Here is a 25,963-nt window from a genome sequence, read left to right on the forward strand (position 1 = left end):
CCGATGTATGTTGGATCAAAATTGGCTTTACACCTCTTGTTATCGAATTCTCTTCAGCTGTTTCTATTTGGCTTTTGCTGGAGGACCGGGAGATGAATCTTGACGCTGCATTACTAAACGCTTATTTACCTCAATTTTCATTGAGAAAGCTCATTTTAATTACAAAGGCACAAGTCCGCAACGAGTCTTGATATTCAAAGCTATCAATGAATCCATTCAGAGAAATCAAGATCCTGAGATGAGGTGATATCTTGGTTCTTCAGCATGTCTAACTCTTGATTGCTGAATATGTCATTTTTCGAAGATTGAACATCATGAGGCTTTAGAGATTTTTTGCCATCCGATGTCTCAGGATCTGCCTTATTTTCTGGGGCAGCTTGGGATGCCACAGAAAAAAGTTGTCCCAATATAATCACAAAGCTCCGGGAAATAGCATCAAGCTCGGTTGGAAGGCTCTGCAATGCATTTCTCGCTTTACTGATATCGTGTATACAAGTGATTGAACTTGGTGCGGAAGGATCTGCTTTGATGTGGATTAGAGGGACGATAAGTGCATGAAACAGTGCATATCTAGAAAGAAATAATTAGTGATACGTATAATCGCCAGGTAAGGTGGTGGGTCTTCTTACAAAGTGAAAGAGAGGGTCAATCTGGAATAGCGCCCCAATATGAAGGAATTGGAAATCATATCGATAGTGGTGCGAGCAATTTTAAGACCCTGGGCTCGGCAATGAGTTTCAGCTGGAAAGTTGGAAGTTGAAGTCTCTCCATCAATGGACTTTTTCTTCAGCCATCGTAGAAGTAAAGGTCTGTGGATGAGGAGTCGAAGACTACGATCACAGAGCACCTGTCTTCGACGCGCAGTCAAGTACCAGTCTGGAGTTGAAGAGGGATTTGTGACTAGTAAGCAGAGAGAGCTCCCTTTGTGCCACTCATTTATCATTTCCTCTGCCTCTTGAACTTGCTGTGCTGTGAAATCGGTACAAGACAGAATTTGGCGATAGATAGTATTCGCCATTCTATGGTAGCTGGATTGTTGGATTAATCCTGTATATATAGTTGTTTCATCTGACTGCGGCGGAAACAATGTACTTGAGGATGTGAGGGACTTCATAGTATTTGTCAACGACTGCCTAGGAAGGGGAACACACAATGTGGAGGGGTAAAGCCTACATCTTCATGAATGTTCGAAACTGGCTTAACGGTAATTAGAGCGTTTTCTGGCAACAAAAGTGGCCGACCGTAGATTTTGGCAGAACAGCTTTCTGCACAGTACACGCTCCACCAAATCCGCCGGCGGATCTCTTTGTCTAACTCAGTGCTTTTAGCACCAATAGGCTCCATTTGTAGATTGAGGGCAACAGATGTTTGGACTGCAGACCCAATATAGCGTCCGCTCTTTTCAGGATTGCCCTGCTTTTGTGCAAATTCACTTAGCAAAACTAACCCTTGTATTAAAACGAGGTCGCCTTGGCTGTCCATGCAATTTTGTTTATAATTATTCTCAGCTCTGGCAAAATAAAGCTTGTCCAGGTTCTTTTGGTGGTCTGAACTCAGCCAGGCACCGATTGCAAGGACCATGTTGGCCAGGACAGGCCAGTGAGGCGAGGGCTGTTGCCCCCCTTGCACCGATCGAAAAATATCCTGGTTTAACATCGGGTAGAGGGTGTGATAGTATGTAAAATAATTGTCGATGAATTTTGATTCTTCATCAAAAGTCGCCGATGGTGTAGAGATTTGTGTTGTTGACTGAGTCTGGTTGTCGATGTCCATTGGCGAAGTGCTTTCGAGTGTCGGTGTCATGGATTGGTTTGTATTGAGAAAGTTATCAAACATCAAAAAATTGGCGGGTAAATTGCTCCCTATAGATAACAAATCGTAGTCTATATTATTTGGTAGCAAATTTCCAGGCAACTCTTCAGCAAGAAGATCGCGGGTGACGTTCTGCATCTCTCCGCTTGGAAACAATTTTCCAAGCACGGACTCTAAGATATGAAGTCGGTTTTCAACCGCGGTTAGGTGTCTTCAAGCGATGAGTCAGCTGGTCAAACCCTTTTGGAAAAATGCAGAAAATATAGATATTGAGTATCTTACTCCCGTGTAAGAGGTGTCCGGGACACCTTCGATGCATATACACATTCTCGGTTGTGGCGGATGCACGGGGCACACGGTTGTGTTTTTGAACACTGGGAAAATCAGAATGATATCTTGCTATTGAGGTGAAGTATTCACGCACCTTAGCTTTGCGCGTCCGGCATTCAAGACACTTTTCTGTATTAGTAGGGCTGGAATTATGCCACTGTCTTAGGAAGGGGTCGCCTACTGCTGGAACATGAGAATTGCGGCCAAACCCTCCTGGCTCGTAGCCTGCCATGGTCGGTCTGTCGTTTCGCAGTATTCGTAGCACAAAGATTACTAGTCGGCCATGATGACGACACTGTTATCTTCAACTGACCTCGTCAGAGTCGGGGCGGGGATCATCTTTGAGTGGGGGTGCACAATCCCTCTTTTAAAGCCGAGGGGGCGATATATTACAAATACATAGCCGGTTCCACCCAAATTCGGCCCAGTGCACGGGGCGGTCTCCCAAACTCGGGTTTTTGCGGCAGAGCCAGCATAGATGGATGGTAACTAATTCTCATCGACTACACCCTCCGTTTCATTGAGATTTTTTCCGGGCAACTTGATGTAATTGAATTTCTGAGTCAAGCAGACCATCTATGAAAAGCTTAAAACAATGAATATCTAAGTACTGAAAAAGAATTATTTGCCGAAAATATCCAATCAAACAATGTCACTCTCTTCGTAAAGCAAACAAAAGGGTGACTATGCTATGGTACATGATGCTTTGGCTCTTAAATCTTGACTTTGGCCGGGGTCTTGGTTGAACTCTTCGCTGAAAGGATAGTCAACATAACCCTGGGATCCCTGTCCGTACATTGTTGCCGCATCGAACTGCGCGAAGGGAAGTCCACGCTTGATCTTGAATGGGAGGTCGGGGTTTGCGATATACGGGCGACCAAAAGCAACGACCACATCGTGATTGGCGTATATTTCATCGACAGCGGTCTTCGCAGAGTCTCCATTGTAGTTACCGGCGACTAGAACGGGACTGCTGTTACCATAGGCCTCCAGCAACCATTTCAGATCATTATCCCTTGCATCGCCCTCGCAGGCATGAAGATAAGCCAATTTGAACTGGGCTAGTTGTCGAACAACATCCGAGAATTGAGGGATGGGATCTTCCATGCGCATTCCTTGGTATCTGCTCCACGGGCTCAGGCGAATGGCAGTGCGCTGGTTGCCAATTTCGGCGGCAACGGCGCGGGTAACCTCAACGGCGAGTCTTGATCGATTAGCAATGGTTCCGCCCCATTTGTCCATCCTTTTATTGGAAACATCTTGAAGGAACTGATCCACGAGGTAGCCATTGGCTCCGTGGATCTCCACTCCATCAAATCCAGCCCTCATCGCATTATTGGCCGCCTTTCGGAAGTCGTCAATGGCATCCTGGATCTCCTTTTCGGTCATAGGGCGAGGCTGGTGGATCTCGTCGCTGAATGCACTTTTCATTGGGCTGTCACTGGCTGAGAGAAGCGGATGTCCTCCTTGCTTTAGGAAAGCAGGGTTTGCAGTACGGCCCAAAGCCCAAAGTTGGAGATAAATGTAGGACTCTTTGCGGTGAACGGCATCTGTTACTTCTTTCCAGGCAGTTACTTGGCTGTCACTGTATATCCCAGGCACATTGGGATATCCTCCATGTCGAGGGCTAATAACGGTAGCCTCGGTGACAATCAGGGAACCTGGTACGTTCGCACGCTGTTCGTAATATTCTTTCACAGAAGGCAAGGGGAGGTGCGACTGGTCGGCACGGAGACGAGTCATTGGAGCCATGGCAATTCGCTGATTGAGGGTCTTTCCTCCGATTCGAAGTGGGCTGAATAGTCTCGACATGTTCGCGGTCTCTTTGTCGAGTCAAGGTTGAATTTGCAATTTTCAACAAAATGGCCGAATCTGTAAGTGTGTCTTGCATGTGTATATTTTCGAGCTTCTTTCCAGCGGGGCATCACGGTTTAAAAATCTATTCAAGTTCCCCTCAATATGAACCTCGAGGCTATGTCCCGCTCAAGGATTAATAATGTCGCGCCTTGCACCGTAACATAATTTGTCAGGATTCCACAACCATTCGAAAAATCAGCCGAAGAGAACGAGACTGAACCAGAGCGGGATACACTACTCCGTATCCATGCTTGATCGCTAACTGATATTAGACACTATGGAGTGACCAGCATAGCTCGTCCGCATGACAGCGCGAGCTGCCGGGAAAGAAAGACCCCACAAGTTTGAGTGGATCCGGAGATCCGGAGTAGAGTCAACCGTTATCCCTATTGGTCGATCTTTTCTTCGATCATTACAAAATGACCCACATGCGGCGATTTGCATGATTCGAGACTATGACACCACAACGTATTCATGTCCTTGAGCTCGACTTATTTATTCCGGTCCCCTAGTGAACTTTCGACAAACCTCTTCAACTCATCTCCATATTCCAGAATCACCCGTTTCCATTGAAGGCACTCTGCTGTTCTCGTTTCGCTACAAACCCTATTACCTTTCGACCATTCAATTCAACATGACTATCACTGTTGGTGTCGCGGGTATTACGGGTAAATTTGCGCGACTGGTTGTAAAGAACCTCTGCAACTCTCCTGATGTCCAGATTCGGGGCCTCTGCCGCAACTCATCAAAGCTTCCGGAGCATTTTCGGAGAACCCCCCGGGTGAGCATCATTGAAGGCGATTCCACCGATCTGGACACACTGCGCCGCTTCGCTCACGGCTGCGACGTTGTGATCTGCTGCTATCTTGGTGACAATGATTTTATGACCAATGGTCAAAATTTACTTGTTGACGCCTGTGATTTGGAGAATGTTAGCCGCTATATCGCTAGCGACTATTGCTTGGACTTCACGAAGCTGGAGCTCGGCCAGCATCCGGCTAAAGATCCTATGAAGCACGTCAAGGCACATCTAGAAACAAAGTCCAATGTAAAAGGTGTGCATGTGCTTATCGGAGCCTTCATGGAAACCTTCTGGAGTGGCTACTTCGGTGTTTGGGACCCAGGGGCCTGCAAACTCAATTACTATGGCAATGGTGACGAATTGTGGGAGTCTACCACATATGAAACTGCTGCTCAATATGTTTCAGCTGTAGCAAAGGACCAAAATGCAGTCGGTATGCAGCACTGTGAGTCAATATCCATATAACCGAACAATAAATCACGAACAGATCACCGACTAGGGGTATTATTATTATACAGTCCTTGGCGATCGCCGAACAATCCAGGAAATTGCTCAGGACTTCGCGGATGTCTATGGAAAGAAGCCTCGGCTTGAACGCCTTGGCTCATTGGAGGACCTCTACAACAAGATGCAGACAACTTTTCAAAAGGACCCGTCCAACTTCTTCGCGTATATCGCCATGTGAGTATTCTGCCGCAAATTGATATTCTGACACTTACTGACTCCTTAACTACCAGGTTCTACCAGTACTACTGCACCAATGGCCAAACGTATTTAAAAAAGAACCTGGATAATTCCAGATATCCAGAAGTCAACCCCGTTACCTTCAAGAGGTTCCTCCAAGCTCACAAAATGGAAGATCTTACCGATGCGTATCAGAATGCGGGCTCCAATATCTAGGAAACGAAAAATGCCAGAATTCTGAAGGAAAGCTAATTTGATATGGATCGCATCTCATTTCACTGCCTTTACTACCCTTGCTCTCTATTTATTTGACGTACTGGGAAGTTGGAATTGGAGAAAAGGTACCGGGTATAAAAATTCTGAACGATTTGCCAGCGGTATGGTGAAGATATTAAAAGACCGCCTGGAATATCAACTAATATCGCGATAATCGTGATGCGTGATCAATTTGACAAATTCAATGATTAGCAATATTCTTCAGCAAAAATGGAAGCAACCTTATAGGACGCCCCGTCACATTGTAGCAGGAAAACCTCGGCTTTTTTTTCTGATGTATGCACCCTTCAATGCGATGACCTAAGTGACAGAGCGCGACAGTATAGCTACAAATATCGATGACACCGCCAGGGTATGCGATTGTGGCCATGCTGGACAAGTATTTGGGACGTCCGAGGCCCCACTAGTGAGACGAGATCCGATATATCTCCGGAGCTGATGATCGCCTTATAGTCAGACTGCGTTTTCACAATTAAATTACATGATACTTAATGTTAACATTCTCTGTATGAATCGGCAGCTCAGCCAAGTTGTACTCATCTCCATGACCGTCCTCAGTTGTATATTTTTTACAAGCTGCACAATATTCAGATTACTTTTCGCCCCAAGAATCAAAGAGCTAAATGCTTTTAAAAGATGAAAGCTCTGCTAGGCTTACAGGGAGTGACTGGGACTTCTGATTCCGAACAAGAAAAGAAGACCATTCCGGCTGGCTTATGGAGATGAGATGCTTTCTATTTAACCAGGGCGCTAGACAGCAAGCCTGAATGCAGGCATGATGAGATGGATCAACGAACAATCCAACAAACCACCACACACTACGATAGCACGGTCTCCAAATAGGAAACAGACACCGTCTGAGCGAAAAGAGTGTAACTACTATACTGTGAAATTTCATGTAAAAGTCTAGCTTATATATTTTGAACTGTATCTTGGCGATGACTATTGTTCTATGGGACAAGCCAACTTTTAGCTTTATTGCTACGGAGTTGGCCCTTTATAGCTGAGGGATTACAGACGTGATGTGACCAAATAATAGAGGAACAGTCAATTTCAAACGTATTATCCTAAAGGCGCTGGCTTACTCCCACCTTCGATGTGGTGGGTAGCATTACCGCAATCTTTTGTTTTAATAGAGGTAGTAAGTTTAAAGCATGGGCGTGCTATTTGTCACGAGACAAATGGCAAACTATAGTATACCAATTCAGTAGTAGCTAAATATATCCAAGGAGATAAACGCTGATTGTACATGAGGTATCAGAGGTTAATGGAGCACCGAGCGATCACTGGGCATTAATCACAATAACCCCACTGATCCGATCACTCAGTCTAAGCTGGTACTATTATCTATCACTGAACCTAAGCCTGAGCGCCTTCAGAATAGCGACAGCAGCCAAAACAGTATAATCGCCCCTGGCAGACTTTATCCTATCTAGAAAGGTCCAGATATCAGAAATTAGTTCGAAAACAGGTAACTACGTGAGGTGTGATGAATGGCCAGTCTTGCGGGGTTGAGTTCAGCCACGTGGTTGATGGCATGGTTTTTTATCAGACTTGTCAAAAATGGAAAATTTAGTGCATGCGAAATACTGATATTATAAAAGGAAGAAGAATTACTATAGACTCAAGCTAAGAAGCATCCAACAAAACCGTAGTTTCAGAGCCTCGGGCATTAATCCAAAGTCACGGGACTCAAAAGCGGGATAGGATGACATAGCGTGCACGGGCCATTAGAGGCGGCAAGTTTCGTCCAAATGCGGAATTCAGGGCTTAGGGTTAGAGGAGCCCACGACGGGTAGCTCAGTAAGCGAAAAAATCCACATCTGAAGCCAGACTGGGAAACACTTGGTCTTCAACCTCACCAACGACATCGACCGACAACAATGGCGTCTCGCCCGACCGTTTCTATCGCCACTGCTGAGGGCAAGGCCTCCGGGGCCTCCCAGCCCCTGCCCTCTGTCTTCTCTGCTCCCATCCGTCCGGATATTGTCCAGTATGATCCTCGAAAATTCGAATTCGCTCATCGGGGTGAAAATGCTGACATTTTTCGCTCTTCAGGCAGGTTCACACCGGCATGGCCAAGAACAAGAGACAGCCCTATGCCGTGAGCGAGAAGGCTGGCGAGCAGACCTCCGCTGAGTCCTGGGGTACCGGTACGTGAGATTGAATAATTCGATATGGGGAAGAAAATTTTGTCCGGACAATGGAAGCAAATTTTGCGGGGATATGCTTCCCTTAACGGGAACAATTGATACCCAAGAGACAGAAGCTGACAGTTCAACTTTCGACATTCAACAGGCCGTGCTGTCGCTCGTATTCCTCGTGTCTCCGGTGGTGGTACTCACCGTGCCGGTCAGGCTGCCTTCGGTAACCAGTGCCGCTCTGGTCGCATGTTCGCTCCCACCAAGGTCTGGCGCAAGTGGCACCAGAAGCTCAACCTGGGCCAGAAGCGTTTCGCTACCGCCTCTGCCCTGGCTGCTTCTGCCTCCCCCGCCCTCCTGTTCGCCCGTGGCCACCGTGTCGCCAAGGTCCCCGAGGTTCCCCTCGTCGTTGAGTCCAAGACCTTCCAGGGTGCTGCCCTGACCAAGACCAAGGCCGCCATTGCCCTCCTCCAGGCTCTCGGTGCCGGCGAGGACCTCGTTAAGGTCCAGAAGTCCCGCAAGATGCGCGCTGGTAAGGGTAAGCTGCGTAACCGCCGCTTCCGCCAGCGCCGCGGTCCCCTGGTTGTCTACAACCCCGAGACCGATGGCAAGGAGCTCGTCAAGGCTTTCCGCAACGTCCCCGGTGTTGAGACCTCTTCCGTCTTCTCCCTCAACCTCCTCCAGCTTGCCCCTGGTGGTCACCTCGGCCGTTTCATCGTCTGGACCTCCTCTGCCTTCGAGGCCCTCGACCAGGTCTACGGCACCACCACCACCCCCTCGGCTCTTAAGAAGGACTTCCTCCTCCCCTCTAACATGGTTGCCAACGCCGACCTCGCCCGTCTCATCAACTCTTCTGAAATCCAGTCCGTGCTCCGCGCCCCCAAGGGTGAGGCCCGCACCAAGCGTGTCAACGTCCAGAAGAAGAACCCTCTCCGCAACAAGCAGGTCATGCTCCGTCTCAACCCCTACGCCGCTGCCTACTCCAAGCAGAAGCTCGGCCAGCAGAAGGTTGAGGCTGGCAAGCCCCAGCGTGCTGCCGCTTCTTTCCAGAACGTTCTGGATGAGGAGTAAGCGTGCTCTTGCTACAGTTCTTTGGATATGGTGAAAACTGGTAGTTTCAGCAAAAAATGAATCAATGAATTATTTTTGCAATACCCATGGGTTCTATGGATTCGGAGTAATAATATGATCGGTTTTATTCTCTCTCATTCCTGCAATGATTCACCTCCAGTGGTAAGTGTTACCAAACAAAAAATAGTACAATCAAGAGTAGCCGTAGGTCGTATAGGCTTTGATCGCACTGCCAATTGGTACCTCGATAGGCATTCCGTAATGTTGCTAGCCCAAGACCAATGTGGCTTAGGTCGGTTTTTCTTTTATTTCCTTTTTGGAGAAGCGAGGTATAATTAGTTGATTCTTGCGAACAATGCGTACCTGTACGCTGATCCTTTGCGGACGATGTTCTGTCGGCCTGATCATCTCTTTGCATCTAAGCTACCGTTTTCACTCCCCCGCCCATAACGTCAAATCCTGTACAGGATGTCCAATATATTATTTAAGGCCACGAAGCTACATTCTTGCGTGGGTCGCTTCATCGGTGACCAAGGCCAAGGAGCTAGTTGCGTCTTTTAGGGGGGTTGCGTTGCCGTGGCTATGCCGTTCATGGATATATATTTGATGGTCTACGTGTACCCTGCATAAGCGAGCATGCACCGACAAGCAATGCCTGTGTAGTACGCCTTAGTGACGATCCCCGTCGATTTGGCTATTGTTCCGCTAGTGATTACAGCATCATGGACGATGGCAATCCTGGACATCTCCCGGGCCGTCCTTCCATCTGCTCGTAAGAACTCTCGCCAATTGCATGTACCTTATTCAACACCACCGCGCATTGTGTTCATGCGAGAGATGCTCGGCGGGATTTCGTGCAGCGTGCTAGAGAGAACGGGGCTCAGTCGGAGCTCCTGGACATCTCCATACCAAGCTATCACATGTAGCCCCACGATCTCTTGGAGCTCCTAGGTACAGAGATGTTTATACTTAGCTCGGTCCGGCATCTCCGGCGGATGCAGACTGCAGAGCGCCCGTCGCAAATAAGCAATGGAGCAACAGCCGTTCCAGGTGCAAAATAGGAAATTAAACGTCAAGGTGAAACACGCCTGGCCCTAAAACAGATGAACTAGTGTAGTCTCTAAACTCCTCATGACACGACCTTCCAGGCTGCTCATACTCGGAACGTTTCCAATGAGACAATCCCCGATTACATCCTGGCGATCATAATTCACGGTTGAGGCTGATGCCTGCACATCAGACCCCTGAAGGCTGGAACGACACTCAATTCGAAACGCGGAGACACTAGAGGGCAAAGCTTCAAGGAGAGATTCAGGGACACGAGGAGAACATGCTGAATGCTATCCGCTTCAATGTTCACATGCCAGTTCCTTTCCTGTCCCCTAGCTCCGGATTCCATTTTTTTCTATTTCTATCAAAGCCTCAATCTATTAGACTTTAATCGGCAGCCGCCGGCCCCCAGCATCCTTGACTACAATCTCGCGGATCGAACTAGCAGATACAGACATCGTGGGATCCCAGCTGGCTGGGTCGTACGAGGTCCTCATCCAACGCAGACAGGACCAGCACGACGCGGAGGAGAAACCAGGAGACGGGAGGGGTTGCAGAAGGGAGGGGGAGGGTGCACAGGCGTTCTATGTGCCTAGTTCAAAGCACAGACACGGACGAACGCTGGTATTCGGGAAAGTCCACCGACCTTCCAAGCGAGTTGCACCAAGTGGGATGGGGATGGGGATGGGGCGTGAAGATCAGAGGACGTGCGACGCGGCTGCCAAGAACACAGTCAGGGTCCGCGGCTGATAGTTGGGAGTTTCCTCAAGGGACAGCAAGTCTCTCGGCTGGGGTGGGGATGATGTACGTCAGTTCCAGCGGCGCGGACTTTCCGTATCGCTTCAGTAGCGACGAGGAAGGTTGCTTAGCTTCGGGGCTGCAGTTGCTGCAGTTTGGCTGCGCTACTATGGGAAGGGGGGGGCGACCATAGGCGAGCTCGGGATCGCAAACTCTCAGGGCAATTAGGTTTGGCCTCCATGTACGATGACGGGAGATCGTGATTGAGGTGCTCGAGGAGTGCCTTTTGGTTGTTGACATGGCTGCCTTCCATCGGCTGGATCTCGATGCGACCTAGTCGAAGGATTGAAGGGTTCTGAAGGTTTAAAGGTTTGACTGGTAGGAATGGGTTCAAGAGCCTGAAGGCTTCTAGCAGAGTTACAACGGGGCCCCCGCTAGCAAGCGAATCCACTTAAAACTAAACTATACGGAATATACGGGAAGCAAAGAGGCAAATGCAACATGGATTAGGATCCAAGGGTTAACCGAGATCTTTTTTTTTTTTTTTGCGCGAGGCTATACGGAGTACAATCCATGCTGTGCGAGGGAACGGGATGGGACAGCGGAGGACATCGGAGGAGAAAAATTCTCCGATCCTCTGAGCCGCCTTTTAACACCTTCGACACTGCCTGTTAAGGGGGCGGGGGCATGTAAGCATAATTGCGATCGGACGTCAAAAAAATCAAACCAAGCAGGTAGATCGCAAAGGTACAGTTTAACACGAGCGATTGAGGCCTCAGCGTGGTCCCTCTCCGGTAGGAAGTCCCAAATCTTTCATGAAAACCTATAACTAAGCAATGGTCGTCAAAAACGACAGAAATATAAAATTACTTAAAACGTTTTGAGGAACGGAGTTCCAAGAGGACTTCATTCGTGGATCAACCAGGATAGGAGTGCTATCTATAGATCCTTACTCTACAGGGGAATGCACTTCGCGCTAGACATCCGGGTTGGGCGCAGAAATGTCTCACCTCACCCCTAACACGAATCGGTTCAGGGGAAGAAGACAAAAAGGCGCTACTGGTAAACCATCCGGGTCGATTCCAGAAGGTTGACGATGGAGAAGCACGATGCAAAACATATCGAGTCCTGTCTACCGAGCATGCAGTAGTAGAGTCACAGTACAGGACGGAATAGCGTCAAAGGAGGTGCCACCGTGGTCCATTCAGGAACCGAGACTTCTTCCTCGTTCTAGCGCCCAGCCCAGTTGCGGTGAATGGACCGGGGGCGTTCTCTAGTGTGCTTCCTTCCCTGCTCTTAATTTATTTATGGGCATCTTGGTATTACTATTATGTATTCTACCTGAAGGAATTGGCCTGGATACGGAGAACCACGGAGGCCTTGCAGGGAATGGGTGTATCCGCTTGTTTAGATTATGATGATGCCGAACATGGGTTATAATTACGCTCCGCTTTAACCTTGTAAGGACCAGGCCTAGCCATGACCAATTGCATCCGTACCTGAAGCAGAACGAACGCAAAAAAAAGGGAGAAAGATGAGTAAAAAAAACTTACTTCACCCGATGGAGTGTAACCCACCGCTCTCCAGAGTGGATATGCAACTTTCTGGGCGGACATCATTGCGCCCGTCTGAGAAGCAACCGATAATTATTTCTTGTCAGGTTTTTCCTCCGTCCCTCGCCATCACAACCCACAATCATTCGGGCTTATAGCCCGTTAAACCAGCGTCGTAGTCGGTATTTGTTCGGAGGAAAATTGGGTCCGTGTGTGAATCGGCCAATGGCGTGATCCGTGCCCTAAACCACGCTGAGCCAGGCTTGCGAATTCTCGGGTCGAAATACCGCATGGAGAGCGAGTTCGATGTCCAAGTGCCGATGGTGGGAAGAGCAGAAGAGACCAGAGCACTAAAATCGACGAATCCCGATGTCCGGGTTCCCATCGGACTAGCTCCTCGACGGTGAAATTAGATACATATCTTGAGGAGACTCTTAGTCTCCGTCCGCCGTCGGCGCCGGATATCGACCTCGATGGATGGAGTTAGCGCGCAGACAATTTCTCTGCGGCTTTGGTTTTACTTTCCAGCGTAACCCGGAACAGAAAACGCACCAGGGGGGGCTGAGACCAAATAGGCGGCGATCCCGAATGACGGCTTGCAGATCGGATCGCCGTGCTTTTGAGACACCATACGTGGTCAACTCCGGAGTGCATCGCCGTTGGGGTAAGAAGTCAAGTGGGCTCGGTGGAGTGTCTCACGCCGGGCCCATTGGACCGTGGCTTCGTACGAGAAGGCCAGGGTTCCCTGTAGTGGCATCGCTCGACGTCGGAGCACATCCTCGATCGTGCCTCCAGAGGACTTTGCACGGGCTCTGAAAAGCAAAGACCAGGGCAGAACAGAGCGGAGGTATCGTGTCGACCTCTATATGGACGCTTGACCGCTCCAGTCAACCCATCAAATCTATTTGAATTTTTTTTCTTACTACCAAATTGTCATTCAACCATACGTCAGTGGTGGTACACTTGTCATTCTAATCTAATCTCTCTGAAGTAGACTGGCGAGGCCCTTCTTTTTTCTGCTTTTCTCATGCGAAGAATCTGCACATGCCAGCCTAGGCATTTTACACCGAGCGTTAAGGGAGGCGGAGGTTGGCGAGGTTGGCTGGTTGGGAGAGAGGGATGCAGATATCGTCTCCCCCATTCCCCATAATGTCGCCATGATGTGACTAGATCATATTCAGCGATCATGATTCGAGCAATCCGGCCAGTGTCCGGACCAAGATAGATGCCGAATTACTATTACTATTACTTGATGCAGGATTAGATTCAAAGCAACCGAGGTGGAAACGGTCTCGGCTTCGGCTCTCCATTGAGTTAAGCCATCTATGCTTCTCGACCATTCGGAATTCGAGTACCAGAAGAAAAACTATGGAGTCTGGAGACAAGAAATGCACTAAAGGGGTAGACAAAAAAAAAGAAAAACCTATCCGTGCCCGACCGAGGGTCCTGCGCAAAAATTGGATCCCATCGGAGCCCACCTAATCCACCAAGAGCACCACGCGATCCAGCGATCTTCGCAAAAAGTTCCGTCCAAAAGAGAGATAAGCCCTGCGGCCCCGACACTGGATCCAGGAGGATTTGCCCGACTAGGCATCTAGTCGCCCGCGCCACCGGCCGAAGGTACCAATGACCCACTGGTGAGGGTATTCGCGGCCATCATTCCGGATCCAAAACAAGCTCAACCTTCAGTCCGAACGGAGTGGACGGTAGGGGAGGAAAGAGAGGCAGGGCCTTCTCTCCGGGCCCCAGCCGCGCCGCGTTTCTTCAGCCGATCGAAGGTTTGGCGCCTCATTCGGACGTAAATACTGTATGACCCCGTCACCCCTGGTGGAAATAATACATGGGAAATGGTTGGCATCGCCGAGAACAAGATCCGTACAGGTTGAGAGCTCGAGCGCCAAATCCCGAACCAAAACGTTTTGGTGGTTCATGGGGTTGCATGTGCCGAAGAAGGTGGGACAAAGCGTAGAATGCTCTAGTACTTCGTACTTAGCTTGGTACATAGTTAGTTCCCTAGCTCGATACCCGAGGATGAAGTAGTCATCGTGAAATTGTTTCGAATGGATTGGATACAATGCCTGGGAATCCAGAGAAGGGTCATCAGGAGGAGCAAGAGAGGCGGCCGTTGGATTGCCTCTCTCCGGGAAACCATACAGAGCGCGGAGGTTCCGAGGTACTAAGGTGGATTGGTACGTTTCCCACCCGCAATAATACACATACATCCTTGATCCTTGCGGAGGATTCGTGATTAATATCAAGATGCAGAAGGCTGGAGCTAGCATGGAGACTCGGATGAACCAGGGGCACTGTGCTCCAGTCGTTGTGTGCCCCTCCCCCCTCTTCCTCTGCTCAAGATTCATACTATTGATTTGGCACCAGGCGTAGTACAATGAAGTTTTATTATCATCACGATCCTTCCGGATAAATAATTATAACTGTTCTTCATCCATGGTTCTTTCGCGGGTACAAATTCCTGCGTATAGTTGCCCGAAGGCAAAAAAAATAAAAATAAAAATAAAAATAAAAATGGCTGAACATAAACAAGAATTGATGTCAAGGTCGGATGAAGATGTGCCCTCCGCCCTCCATATCCATGGAAAGAGTCAACGGCAGTCTGGCTCAATTGCCGTTTGTCAAGTCCAAGATTACGCCAGCTTAACCACCCCCATAACCCCCATAATTGGGGTTCGGGAAGGGGGAGGGGGACAAGGCTCAGGACACCCGAATGCCGAAACTGCCCATTGATCGGACTGGAACACTGGATGGGGAGAGAACATGGCCATCGTCAGGGATCCACTGCGAATATGGTGTATATGACCTCAAATTTTCGATTTCCCGATGGAGACTATCCGATGCAGGTATAGTGGATTGGCTCTTTTTATTTCGTATTATTTTTTTTTTCATTCCTTGGATTTTCGAGGGGGCTGTGAAGGGCCGTTGAACGGGCAGCCCGGGGGTAATTTTCTCTTAACCAGCCCAGGCGCCGCGTGCAGGGTGATTCGGTAAAAAGGACTCATTTTCCAGCAAACAGTGGCCACCAAAGCATGGTTATGGGGGCATTGTCTCATACTGAATTTTTTCCAAGCGTTCTAGTGTCTTGGGTCCTTGGTCTTGGATTGTGGTCCTTCGAGAAATTCCAGTACACTGCCTAATCTCGAGGGGGGGGGGGGGGGGGCCCAGTGCTACACATGTGCGGACGGGGCGAACCCAGAAGAGTATAGGTCAATCCCACCTCTTCGTCGATCGTATGGTTGCCATGAGTCGGAAATAGTTAAATTAAATAAAATAAGAAAACCCAAGAAGTCGATGGTGGATAATTACATTATTGAAAAATCCCAGCTCGTGATTATGATGGCTCTTAGTAGTATTTTCCTGCTAGTAAGCCTCGGAGGTACTTTTGAACGGTAATTATTATCACTCACCTGCAACTTTGTACCCCCAGAAAATACAGGATCTGCTGGCCCTTTTCTGAAGCCTGGACGGTGAACCCCTCCTCCCTCTTCTATCGCCCTCATATTGGTTGTATTGGGTGGCTCGTATCGAATTTTCGAGCCCCGGGTTCTTTTCCCTTTCCTTCCTTTCCCGTGCGCTGGCCCGGAGGTTCTTTTCCTTCTTTCTTCTTCACGTCTCTGTCCTGCTTTGATTTCTTCCCTCGGGCTTAGCCCCCGATTAATCCAGCCCCGTCTGCCTCACCGGCTTTCAGCAGGATTTGATTCGGTTGGACGAGAGGGGGAGCGTGCTGTCGGCGGAGGCTCGCAATCGACCTCGACCCAGGAGAGTCCCGTTGGACGTGTTGGCAGCTCGCGGGGCAAAACCGCGAGGACCTCTTTTTAATTGATTAGATTTACCGCGGGGACGCTACTTTTAGCTATTCGTCCAAGGATCCCTGGAAGCGGGCCAGTGACAGGGAGACGCTTCCGACCAGGCTACTTTTCCCTCTATAGTCAAGCCGTGTGCCACCATCGGCTTCTGGGATCGATCGTTTCCGACCTCATTCTCGTCGCCAGCATTCTCGTCAGGGACACCCGGGTTTGATCCTTTCATCTACCTGGGATCGGCCGGCGGCACTCCTCCTTTACAACATCCGGCAAATGTTGGTGCCGTTGTCCCTCGCTCGTCCGCCATCTAGATCCGGAAAATCGTCATCCCCCATCCATCAACCTAGTTGCTGGTGGGGATTTGGTTATTAAATCTCCAGATCTTATGTACTGGATTTATTCCCGATAACATCAAAGTGTTTGCCTCTTCTTTTTGAAAACGTTTCGGCCCGGCGCCCGCGACTTCTTGGGGTTGAATGTTTGCGACTCGCCCGTCTGACCCTCGTCTGAAATCCTGCGAGCCGTACCATCTTCGAAGCGCATGCAAACCACTGGGATCCCGCAGCAAACCCTGGTATGGTAAATCTGCAACTAAGACCTTGACTGCCGGGGCCGTTTGCGACATGTTGGTCTTTTGAACCACTCTCGATTTCTCTTTGATTCAATCTCTCTCCACCTAACCCAGATAGACGCAACTGCGCAGAAACTGCAGACTTCACATGTCGGGGGTCTGCCTCTAACATCTTCACCACACCTTTAACTCTTCCATATCAGTCGCATCAGGGCCGGTCATTGTCGTGTTGTTCTTCTGAGCAGACCGAGACTATAAAGTCAACTCTTTTCCTCCCCCGAGGAGTTTGGACTTCAAGTTTGGATATCTCCTACTTTTCACCCCAATTACCTCTTCGAAGTTTGGAAAGTGGAATTGGTAAGTAAATTGAAACCGCGAACGATCTCTTGACAGAGACCGAACGCTGTTGCTAAATAAGGATATTGTCTACTAGATTCCTTTGCCGGGCCTCAACCTTCCTTCGATCCACACCGTCTATGAGAGAGAGAGACTGAATACTCTGATTCTCTTTTCTCATCTTCTTTTCACGGAATCATCCAAAGTTTTGACTGCGTAGTGTATCTGTGGAGACCCTGGGCTCTTTATTTGGCCAAAGGAAGCTTACTGGCTGTCAAAATTTCTCGGACGTGTCATGTAGATGGTTATACTTCGAAGAACGGATTCACACCATCTAACACACGACCCCCAACGCCTGCCATGTCGGGCTATTTTGTTGGCCCCTTCGGTCGTATGTTACCCATTACAGACGACCCATCGTCCGAGCAGCCACCGGAGCGTCGAGCTAATCAATCAGAGTCCGGGGATAACCCATACCAGCTTCCACCTCCCCGTGCGCCACCGAATCTGCAATTTGGAACGGACCCATTTTTGCGACAACGCCAACAGGGAGAGAATCAAGAACCCGGCAGAGGACCATTGTCAGCAGAGTCTACTGCACAGCGCCCAAGGACGGAACAGCTCCCATCTGTCCGGTCATTACTGACACCGGTCAACGACCCGAACTCCTCGCCTTCTTTCCACCAACCGTATGGAACCCCCACGCCAAACGCAGAACACCGAGAATTATCATATCCATTCCGGCACCATGATCCACCTGCTCCTCCTCAAATACCCCCGGTCGCTGGTCAAGACAGAGCGAGAGGTCGCTCGGAATCTCTGCCACAGTCTCAACCTGCCAGCCTCCCGCCCTTGTCGCACGTGGCCCTGCATAGCCCTAGAGACATCAACCATCACACTGCGACCCGAAGCGATCCGTCGACAACCAATTTACAGTCTAGCCAATTGCCTTATCTCGGTACTCCATATCATGAAGCAGGTGCAAGCGGTGAGCTTTCATCCCCAGAAAGTGCATCCTGGTCGAAAGTACCGCCTTTGCTGCCTCATGTGGTGGACGAACGTTATATCGATGGTGAACTTTGCTTTGTCTACGCAGATGGATCGCACCAGCCGAAAATTGTCGATGGAAAACCAGTGAATCCGAACTGGGGCGTAACAAAAGCAGGCAAGCCACGGAAGAGGCTTGCGCAGGCATGTTTGACATGTCGCGAGAAGAAGATCAAATGCCAGCCCAACCGTCCTAAGTGTGATCAATGTCAGAAGTCTGGACGTGAATGCCGCTTCGAGAGTGCGTAAGTGAGAAAGAGCGCGCCGAGCTACAACAAGCCTCCCTCATTTCTTTTGAACGACCTGCTGAGACATTTTCAGTCCCCGTGGAAATCGCTCAAGGGGTTCTCACTCCGCAGGACCCTCTGACCATGCTGCTTCGGATGTTTCTCCTTCTATTTACAATATTGCCCGTGCATCGGATAGTGCCACCTCTCTTCCCGGAACCAGCGGACACTCACCCATGTCCGAGAGCCCTATGCTGATTCCCACAGGTACTCAATCTGCGTATGATCCCTTGGTGGATGCAGATCCGGCATACAGATCAAGAACATATCAAGTCCCACGCCCTCTAACCAATGACTCCACGCTGAGACTAAAAGACCACGCAGAGGCGAATCGCCACCCGGTGTATTCCGAAATCCTGGGAGAGCTCAGAGACCTCAATCCCGATGATCCGTTGGCAGGCTCTTGGAACGTTGATCCTTATGAGAGCGATCCCGAGAAGGCTGTTCATTACGTCGAAGCCTATTTCTCCCATGTGAACAATGGATTATACCAAATTTTCCCTCACACCCGGTTCATTTTGTGGTTGAAATCCTGTGACACTAAGTCGGCTGAGGATAAAATGCTTCTCTACTCGATGATGGCATTAGGGTCGATGTTCTCCGACAGATCAGATAGATTTATCGCATTGAGACGGTACTCACAAATTGCACGCTTCGCTATCCAGAAAAGCCAGCATACACTCTCTCTACAGCTTGCCCAGAGCCATCTTATAATGAGCCTCTGGTATTATGCCACTGGATCCCTGATTGGATCTTGGGATTCCATTGGGGCAGCTGGCAGGGCTGTGGGCGGGCTCCGGTTTAACGTGGAATCAGGTGGCGTCATCGTTGACCAGAAGCAAGTTTGCAACTATGGATTGCATCCACAAGCTTTAATTGAATGTCGTCGGCGAACCTTCTGGGTTGCCTTCATTCTCGATGTAAGAATCGGATCTCCGCTCTCCTTTGCTAAGAGACGTATTTGACAATATTGAAGCGAATCTCGAGTTTCTTCTCAGGGTCTTCCACTTCCATCTCATCGGAATTAGCTCTAATTCGACTGCCATGCCGTGAGGATATTTATGAAGCACAACAATATGCAACAGCTCCTTATTTTCAGCCAATTTTGAACCAGAACGCCGTCTCCACCGAAGATGAGCGCTCAACTCTCAGCCCCATGGCTTTCCTCATTCAAATTCTGTCAATATGGGGCGATGTCTCACTTCAGATTTTCCGACTGTCGCATACTCCGACCGACGCATATGCACGACTAGCGGAGGAGCTTCATGCCAATATTATTCGCAATACAGATCACTGGAAAGGTCGATTGCCCGGTTATCTTTCGTTTTCTCCAGTCAATATGGAGAGAGCTATTGAGTCCAAGAGGGCGGATTCTTTTATTTCGATCCACATGTTTTACCATGCCACATTGATGAAGCTCTACAGACACGCACGATACCAGAGTCTACGATCTGAGGTTCTGACTCAATACATTCACCGAGCTAGGTACCATGCCGTGGAAATACTCCGTATCGGCCACGCAATCATTCACTTTTCCAGCGAGATCCAGTCATCCCGGTCCAGTGCCGACTCCCAACTCCCTGATATGATTCTCCCCAGTCCATTTTTGGGCTACGTAGTCCTATCTGCAGTTGACGTACTCAGCTCAGCAGGCTTAATTACGGAGATTTCTGACTGCATATCCTACATCAATGCCGCCCTAGGCATGGTACAGGTTCTTGGCCGCCACTGGGATAGCTCTCTAAGCTTGGCAAATGCGATCAAAAATCGTCTGGACCTCATAATTGACTGTCTGCATGACCGCCTTCGCATCCAGGATAAGGTGGGATTTACTGTGGAAGGTCCATCGCTCGAGACCAAGGTCCCTGCTGCTACGCCCTCAACTCACCCACCGGGCGCTCTTGAGGAGGATTTGTTCTACGGATCCATACCACGGGATATACTTCTACGTGCCATGTGCCCTGACGATATTCCCTTATCTGAGACGCATATAGTCAGGTTGAAAGACCGATGAATTCCATATTCTAGCCTTTCAACGACTTGAACTTACTTCAAGATGACAGGTTCTCCCTCTTCCTGAAAACAAAAACGGATGGCAACATTTTGAGCAGCATAGAAGCCAATATCTTTGCATGTACTTTGCATTTGCATATTTTTCTTTTTCACTTCCATTTCCGACTCTCTTGTCTTTGCTACAGTTTTTTTTGGCTTTGTTTGGATGAAAGAACAGTCCCAAGCGAAGAACAAAATTATCATTTTCTCATATTCAGTTCTTGACTGTTCTTTTTACGACGTGACGGTATTGATGTCGATAATGGGCAGGTTATTTGATTTGCATATGTACCCACACGCCCGCATGAGATCCAGGATTGGGGGTTCTTTACCTCCTCTGGGTAGGCGAATCTGGTCGTCTACCCCTGTATTATACTAAATGATTCTTGTCTGACTTTTCATTCACTTTGAGTTCTCTTTAAGCGAGCCGTTGAGCACTTGGCTTATGTATAATAGCAACCAAATGAGACACATGATATCGGAGCGAGTTGGAGGCAGTGGTGATTGGATTGATTAAACACATTTCAGAATAGCTATAAGGTGTGATGTTTTATGACACGCCTGCTGGTTCCGAAAACGACCACTAAATTATCTCAAGCCCTGGTCTCCAGTTCCTCGACTTCGACCCAGTCGTCGGGGAAGTACATTCGGGCCCACTTAATCTTTCCCCTTAGCGGATCCATAACAGTCGCGTAGTGGGTTTCTTCGTTCACTATTGGGTATGTGGTGAGCCATGAAATGGCTTCTTTTGGTTTAATAGCCACCTCGGAATCGAAATTGGAATCATTACGTTCCGATGTTCGATGCGTTTCAACCCCCGCTTCTGCTTCCTCTCGCTTCTTCCGAAGGCGTACCGATGATCGGGTGGATGGTGACCGAGTAGCCGGCTTTGATTCTACTATGTTCTTTTTCTGCAATTGGCCATTGAGTTCTTTGGCTCGTGCAGCCTCTTGTACCCTCTTAGTCCATTTTTCCTGCAGACACTCCCGTCGCTCGTTGCTGTCTTCAATCAAATCTGCCATCGCTTGCACATTCGAAGCGACTATTGAGAGGCCGGCGTGATTCTTTCTCTTGTCTGCCGCGATGGTTTTGGGCGAAGTTGAATCTGGGTGCTGATCATTGTTTGTGACAACTATAAATGAGGTGGAAGAGCGGACTACTGCCGTTCGGTGGTCTTTCTCCATGACCGCTGTCCGTTCTCCGTCACTGAAGATGAGATAGGCGGCTGTGGTCGGCATACTTGGCACATTGGCAATGATCTCGTCTAGTGTAGATACTGGTCGCTTATACTTGGGCTCGGATGGACGGGAGAGGATACATTCTCGAAGCAACGACGAGATGGATTGCCTCTGTCCCAAAAGAACAAGAAGATGGTTGAAATAAAAGGCCCAGTTTCGCGAAGTATCGTGAACTGGTCGAAAATTAAGAGAGGCGCTGAGGCCTTGCCTCACGCCGGTGAGGACACCGACAAAACCAACGTATGTGATGCTTGTCGCGAGCACTTTTCTCGGGTTATCACCGTGTACAAATTCCAACTGGACAATCAAATTCCGAAGCGGGTCCATACCCCAGTCGAGCGTTCGGAAGTGAAGCATTTTGGGATTCTCAGATCCGTTTATGGTTCGAACGCCACCACTGGTGCAGCCCATTAAGAGATCAAGGACTGTATTCAGGCAAATGAGGAGGTAGAGATCGATGTCCGTTGTACGGCTGATTCCTTGCAGCTCGGCGGTTTCTTCATCGGTATAGAGTCTCCGCAAAGACATTCGCGCCAGCCAATGGATGCCCTTGACTGGGATTTTGGGAGAAACGCTTGTCACCAGCTCGTCGAACATCCCACGCAAGGCACGCATTCTCTCCCGATAGATTGTTGCCAGGGCCACATATCGCTCTGCTGGAGGTAAAGCAAGGTCAATCTGAAAAATGGGGGGTGTAGTGCCTGCTTCCGAGGCATCTGTGAAGCTCTCCATGGCCCTGAAATGTCCAATCTTGGTGGGCTTTAGGGAGTTGTTTCGGGAGAGCAAGATGGCCGGTGGCTGCCTGGAAGCTGACTACTCACGGCTCACATGTAGCGCATCAAGCAAGAGCTTCACCACTTCAGGGTATTCAAGCCACCGTCCAGTCGCTCCTTTCGGCAAACAAACGTAAACCTGGTACTCTCTTCCCAAAATTGCAGTTGACGGGTTGGAATTGTGCAGTGTCTGAAGTTTGGTTCATGGGGTTCCTGGAAGACCCATTGGAGTCTCTCCTTTGTATAGATTGGCTGAAACAAACATTAGTCGTGGAGGCTGGATCGTTTACCAGCTGCATTATATCGTGCATTTTTTCAAGGAAAATTCACAAAATATCTAAAATAAACTAGTGGGATATTTGACAGCCTGGATTAATTCAACCTAGAGCTCTTGGCACACATATGTTGCAGAATAAAATGTAATGTCGCTGCCTCGGGCCAAAAAATCAGAGTGCGGTGGTTGATCGCAGGGGAAAATGATATTCCCATGGTCATTAGAACCTATTGCTTTAGCTCCTGAAGAGATCCATGGCCATGGTGAGCCTTTTTATGGACCTAACCCCGGTCACATGTTGTCGGATGTCGAATTGACCACGATGTATTCGTTTTCGGCGGGGTGAAGAGTGAGAGCGGAGCGGAGACTGCGGAGACACGGGACACTTCCTCCGAGAGAACTTCAGCCAGGCGCATCTTTCCGCCTCCACATTGCTGCTCTCCAGCCTCCATAGCATGGACTGAGTTGCCTTATAGGCCACGAGGTTGCCCAAAGCACGCATCAATGTCCGAGCCCTTCAACCGGACCGCCGCAGCGGCCGCAGCACGGGACTTTGGGGCCGACTTGGAGAACGACGACGGCCTAGAAGGCGAGTTCAGCATGATTGCCGATTACCCCGAGGAAGCGGATTATTATGCCCTGCTGGGTCTATCGCAGAAGCCACCTCCGACCGATACCGAGATTCGTTCCGCGTACCGCAACCTGACCTTGAGCTTTCATCCGGACAAACAACCAGCGCACCTCCGCGAGCCGGCCGAACAGCACTTCAATCGCATTCAAGAGGCATACGAGACCCTCATCGACTCAAAAAAACGCACAGTCTATGATATCCTCGGTGCAGAGGGTGTGCGACGAGAATGGGGTCGACTGGGTGCGATGGGCGTTGGTGGGGAGGCTCAGAAACAGCAGGTGGGCGTCAAGGCGATGTCACCCGACCAGTTTCGTCGTTGGTTTGTGAAGACAATGAAAAAACGCGAACGGAAAGCTGTGGAGAGCCTGGTTAGCAGTCGGGTAGGTTTCTTCTATCCAAGCTTGGAGTGCTTGCAGTGTGTGGCAGGTGGTTGCTGACTTGTACATTCGCTTCTCTTCTCCAGGGCTCTATCACCCTCGGTATTAATGCGGCATCAACTATCCATGTTGTAGACGACGACGATGTTCGCTTTCAATTTCCTTCAGATGCAAAACCAGTTTCATATGGGGCGCAATTTTCTTTCAACGCACCGTTACCTTTGCCCAAGTTTGGGGATGATACCGAGGAGGGAGCAGAAGAGAAGGAAAGCTCTGTCGAGGCGAATGTGCAGGAGGAGGAGGAAACCGAGCCCGTGCAGGTGACGATTAATGCTGGTATTTCTGGTAATCTCGTGCGTCCTTCGCAGCCGATTAGTGTTGAATATGAGGATGGGACCACTCAGGACTCGAAGGTAAGCTCACTAATGAAGAAACACCGACTTTGTTGGGCGCTATGCTATTTACTAATGACATTATAGGTCATTCTGCCATATATTCTGATGGCCAAGAACATCAGTCTAGGTGCTACTGTGAGACCTGATCTAAGGGAACTAGTAGGTGCCACAGGTATCTGGGGTAAACGTCCACTGTCGGTTCTGAGAGATTCAACCATTTTGCTTGAGGCAAACGTGTTCCCTATTCCGCTTTTGAAGACTACAGTTGCCCGGTCCTTCCAACCAATTCCAGGTATCAAGCCTTTTCAGGTCACTGCCTCCAGCTCCATCCAACGATCTCTTTTGGAATCCCCGCCTGCATTTGAAGTTCATGTGACAAAGGAGGTTGCCGAGAGAAAACTTGCCTTCTGCGCCTGGTCCAGTGGCCTTTGGTACTGGCCTGAACTCCTCCTTGAACGTTGCAGCTCCCTTGGAATGAGTTTGGAAGACATGTATGCCTCCAGTGGCGATCTCAGCAGTTTTCAGGTCGGCATGGTCGCCCTCCCTAAGGTGCCTTCAAATGCTATTGAACTTGGCGATGATGACGAAGAAGATGAGCATGAAGAGTTACGCCGACTACTTCGAAAAAAGAAAGACATCGATAACGCTGCTGAGTCGTGGCAGGCCTTTATCCAGGCTTCTCCGGGAGGGGGCGGCCTTGGTCTGACTTATGCCCGCAATCTTTTCTCGGGCTCGCCATCCAACGATCCAGTGAAGACAGAATGGACAGATGAAGGCTACTCTCCAATGACAAAGATGGAGGACGCCCGTGCAGTGCGTGTCGAGATCTCCACTACCGTCAGTCCTGCCCTTTCCTTGGGCTGGACCATCAAGGGTACCCGTCGAGTTGGCGAATATTCCAAATTTGCCCTCGGTGTTGGCTTCACCGAACAGGGTATCCTCATGACTATTGGCTGGAACCGACTTGGCCAAGGTCTTAATGTGCCCATCGTTCTTTGCTCTAAAGACGAAGCCACTCATGATGCCGCGGTTTTGGTCAATGTCTTTACTTGGGCGGCCTATCTTGCTATTGAGTTTGGTTATATTCGGCCCCGTGACAAGAAGAAGCGTCGCCAAGCTATTGCACGGCGTCACAAGGAGCTGAAGAAGCTCATCCCGAAGAAGCGAGCGGAAAGCGAGCAGGCTATCGAGCTGATGGCAGACCAAGTCCAGCGACGACAGGCTCGCGAGGTCTCTCAGAATGGCTTGGTTATTGTAAAGGCTGAATATGGCTACTATCCGCCTGCAGGCAAAAAGGCTCGCCCTGGATTCGAAGAGCCTCGTGTCATCAACGTGACCATCCCTGTGGCGGCCCTTGTGGACCGTGGCCAGCTGGTGATTCGTGAGAACACGGTGAAGGTAATTACAATTCCTTTTGATCCTGTGCCTTTTTTTAACTAGTATACTCACCTTTTTTAACCTTCCAGTTCCAAATCATCGGATTCCATGACCCAGCACCGCTGCTGAAGAAGCAGCTCAAGATTTGGTACCGCTTCCAGGGTCGTGACCATCTCGTTGAAGTTGGTGATAAGGAGAGCATTGCCTGCCCACAGCGCGCTCACATGATTTGAGATTTACATATGCGTCTATCTATTCGATACCCAGCTTGCGATCTTTAAGAATCTAGGTAATCGCCATGTATTTTTAGCATTTTCCGGCCATTGAAACCAATAATTGGCCCGACGCCTAATGAAACCCAATCTATCCTCATATCTAGTTTGACCCAAGACAGGCATCCAATGCATCCTAGAACTAGACTTGTGTGGAAATATATCGGAGATGGGCAAGTTAAGCCAATCCCGGATGGCAGT

At 49.3% G+C, this 25,963-nt stretch overlaps 7 protein-coding genes across 7 annotated transcripts; 4 read left to right on the forward strand and 3 right to left on the reverse strand.

Moving 5' to 3' along the window:
* Positions 1 to 203: 203 nt before the first annotated feature.
* Positions 204 to 1,114, reverse strand: N7462_003632 (fungal specific transcription factor domain-containing protein; the record flags this gene model as incomplete). Its single annotated transcript, XM_057075358.1, has 2 exons — positions 204 to 570; positions 630 to 1,114. The coding sequence occupies 2 exons, from the start codon at positions 1,112 to 1,114 to the stop codon at positions 204 to 206; spliced, it is 852 nt and encodes a 283-aa protein (XP_056934863.1).
* A 1,712-nt stretch (positions 1,115 to 2,826) lies between these two features.
* On the reverse strand, positions 2,827 to 3,954 carry N7462_003633 (alkene reductase; the record flags this gene model as incomplete). Its single annotated transcript, XM_057075359.1, has 1 exon — positions 2,827 to 3,954. One exon carries the CDS (start codon positions 3,952 to 3,954, stop codon positions 2,827 to 2,829), a length of 1,128 nt encoding a protein of 375 aa, XP_056934864.1.
* Positions 3,955 to 4,633: 679 nt separating this feature from the next.
* On the forward strand, positions 4,634 to 5,701 carry N7462_003634 (NmrA-like family protein; the record flags this gene model as incomplete). The annotated part of the gene is made up of 3 exons (XM_057075360.1): positions 4,634 to 5,246; positions 5,320 to 5,482; positions 5,539 to 5,701. The coding sequence occupies 3 exons, from the start codon at positions 4,634 to 4,636 to the stop codon at positions 5,699 to 5,701; spliced, it is 939 nt and encodes a 312-aa protein (XP_056934865.1).
* A 1,943-nt stretch (positions 5,702 to 7,644) lies between these two features.
* N7462_003635 (60S ribosomal protein uL4) lies at positions 7,645 to 8,973 on the forward strand (the record flags this gene model as incomplete). The annotated part of the gene is made up of 3 exons (XM_057075361.1): positions 7,645 to 7,754; positions 7,820 to 7,914; positions 8,060 to 8,973. 3 exons carry the CDS (start codon positions 7,645 to 7,647, stop codon positions 8,971 to 8,973), a joined length of 1,119 nt encoding a protein of 372 aa, XP_056934866.1.
* An 8,426-nt stretch (positions 8,974 to 17,399) lies between these two features.
* N7462_003636 (Zn(II)2Cys6 transcription factor) lies at positions 17,400 to 20,387 on the forward strand (the record flags this gene model as incomplete). Its single annotated transcript, XM_057075362.1, has 3 exons — positions 17,400 to 18,331; positions 18,408 to 19,293; positions 19,350 to 20,387. 3 exons carry the CDS (start codon positions 17,400 to 17,402, stop codon positions 20,385 to 20,387), a joined length of 2,856 nt encoding a protein of 951 aa, XP_056934867.1.
* A 631-nt stretch (positions 20,388 to 21,018) lies between these two features.
* On the reverse strand, positions 21,019 to 22,395 carry N7462_003637 (uncharacterized protein; the record flags this gene model as incomplete). The annotated part of the gene is made up of 1 exon (XM_057075363.1): positions 21,019 to 22,395. The coding sequence occupies one exon, from the start codon at positions 22,393 to 22,395 to the stop codon at positions 21,019 to 21,021; it is 1,377 nt and encodes a 458-aa protein (XP_056934868.1).
* An 819-nt stretch (positions 22,396 to 23,214) lies between these two features.
* Positions 23,215 to 25,723, forward strand: N7462_003638 (J domain-containing protein; the record flags this gene model as incomplete). The annotated part of the gene is made up of 4 exons (XM_057075364.1): positions 23,215 to 23,721; positions 23,805 to 24,131; positions 24,198 to 25,511; positions 25,580 to 25,723. The coding sequence occupies 4 exons, from the start codon at positions 23,215 to 23,217 to the stop codon at positions 25,721 to 25,723; spliced, it is 2,292 nt and encodes a 763-aa protein (XP_056934869.1).
* Between the last annotated feature and the right edge of the window lie 240 nt (positions 25,724 to 25,963).

Source organism: Penicillium macrosclerotiorum, assembly GCF_028827735.1.
Source record: "Penicillium macrosclerotiorum strain IBT 26536 chromosome Unknown utg000003l_segment0_segment0, whole genome shotgun sequence".
Lineage (NCBI taxonomy): Eukaryota > Fungi > Ascomycota > Eurotiomycetes > Eurotiales > Aspergillaceae > Penicillium > Penicillium macrosclerotiorum.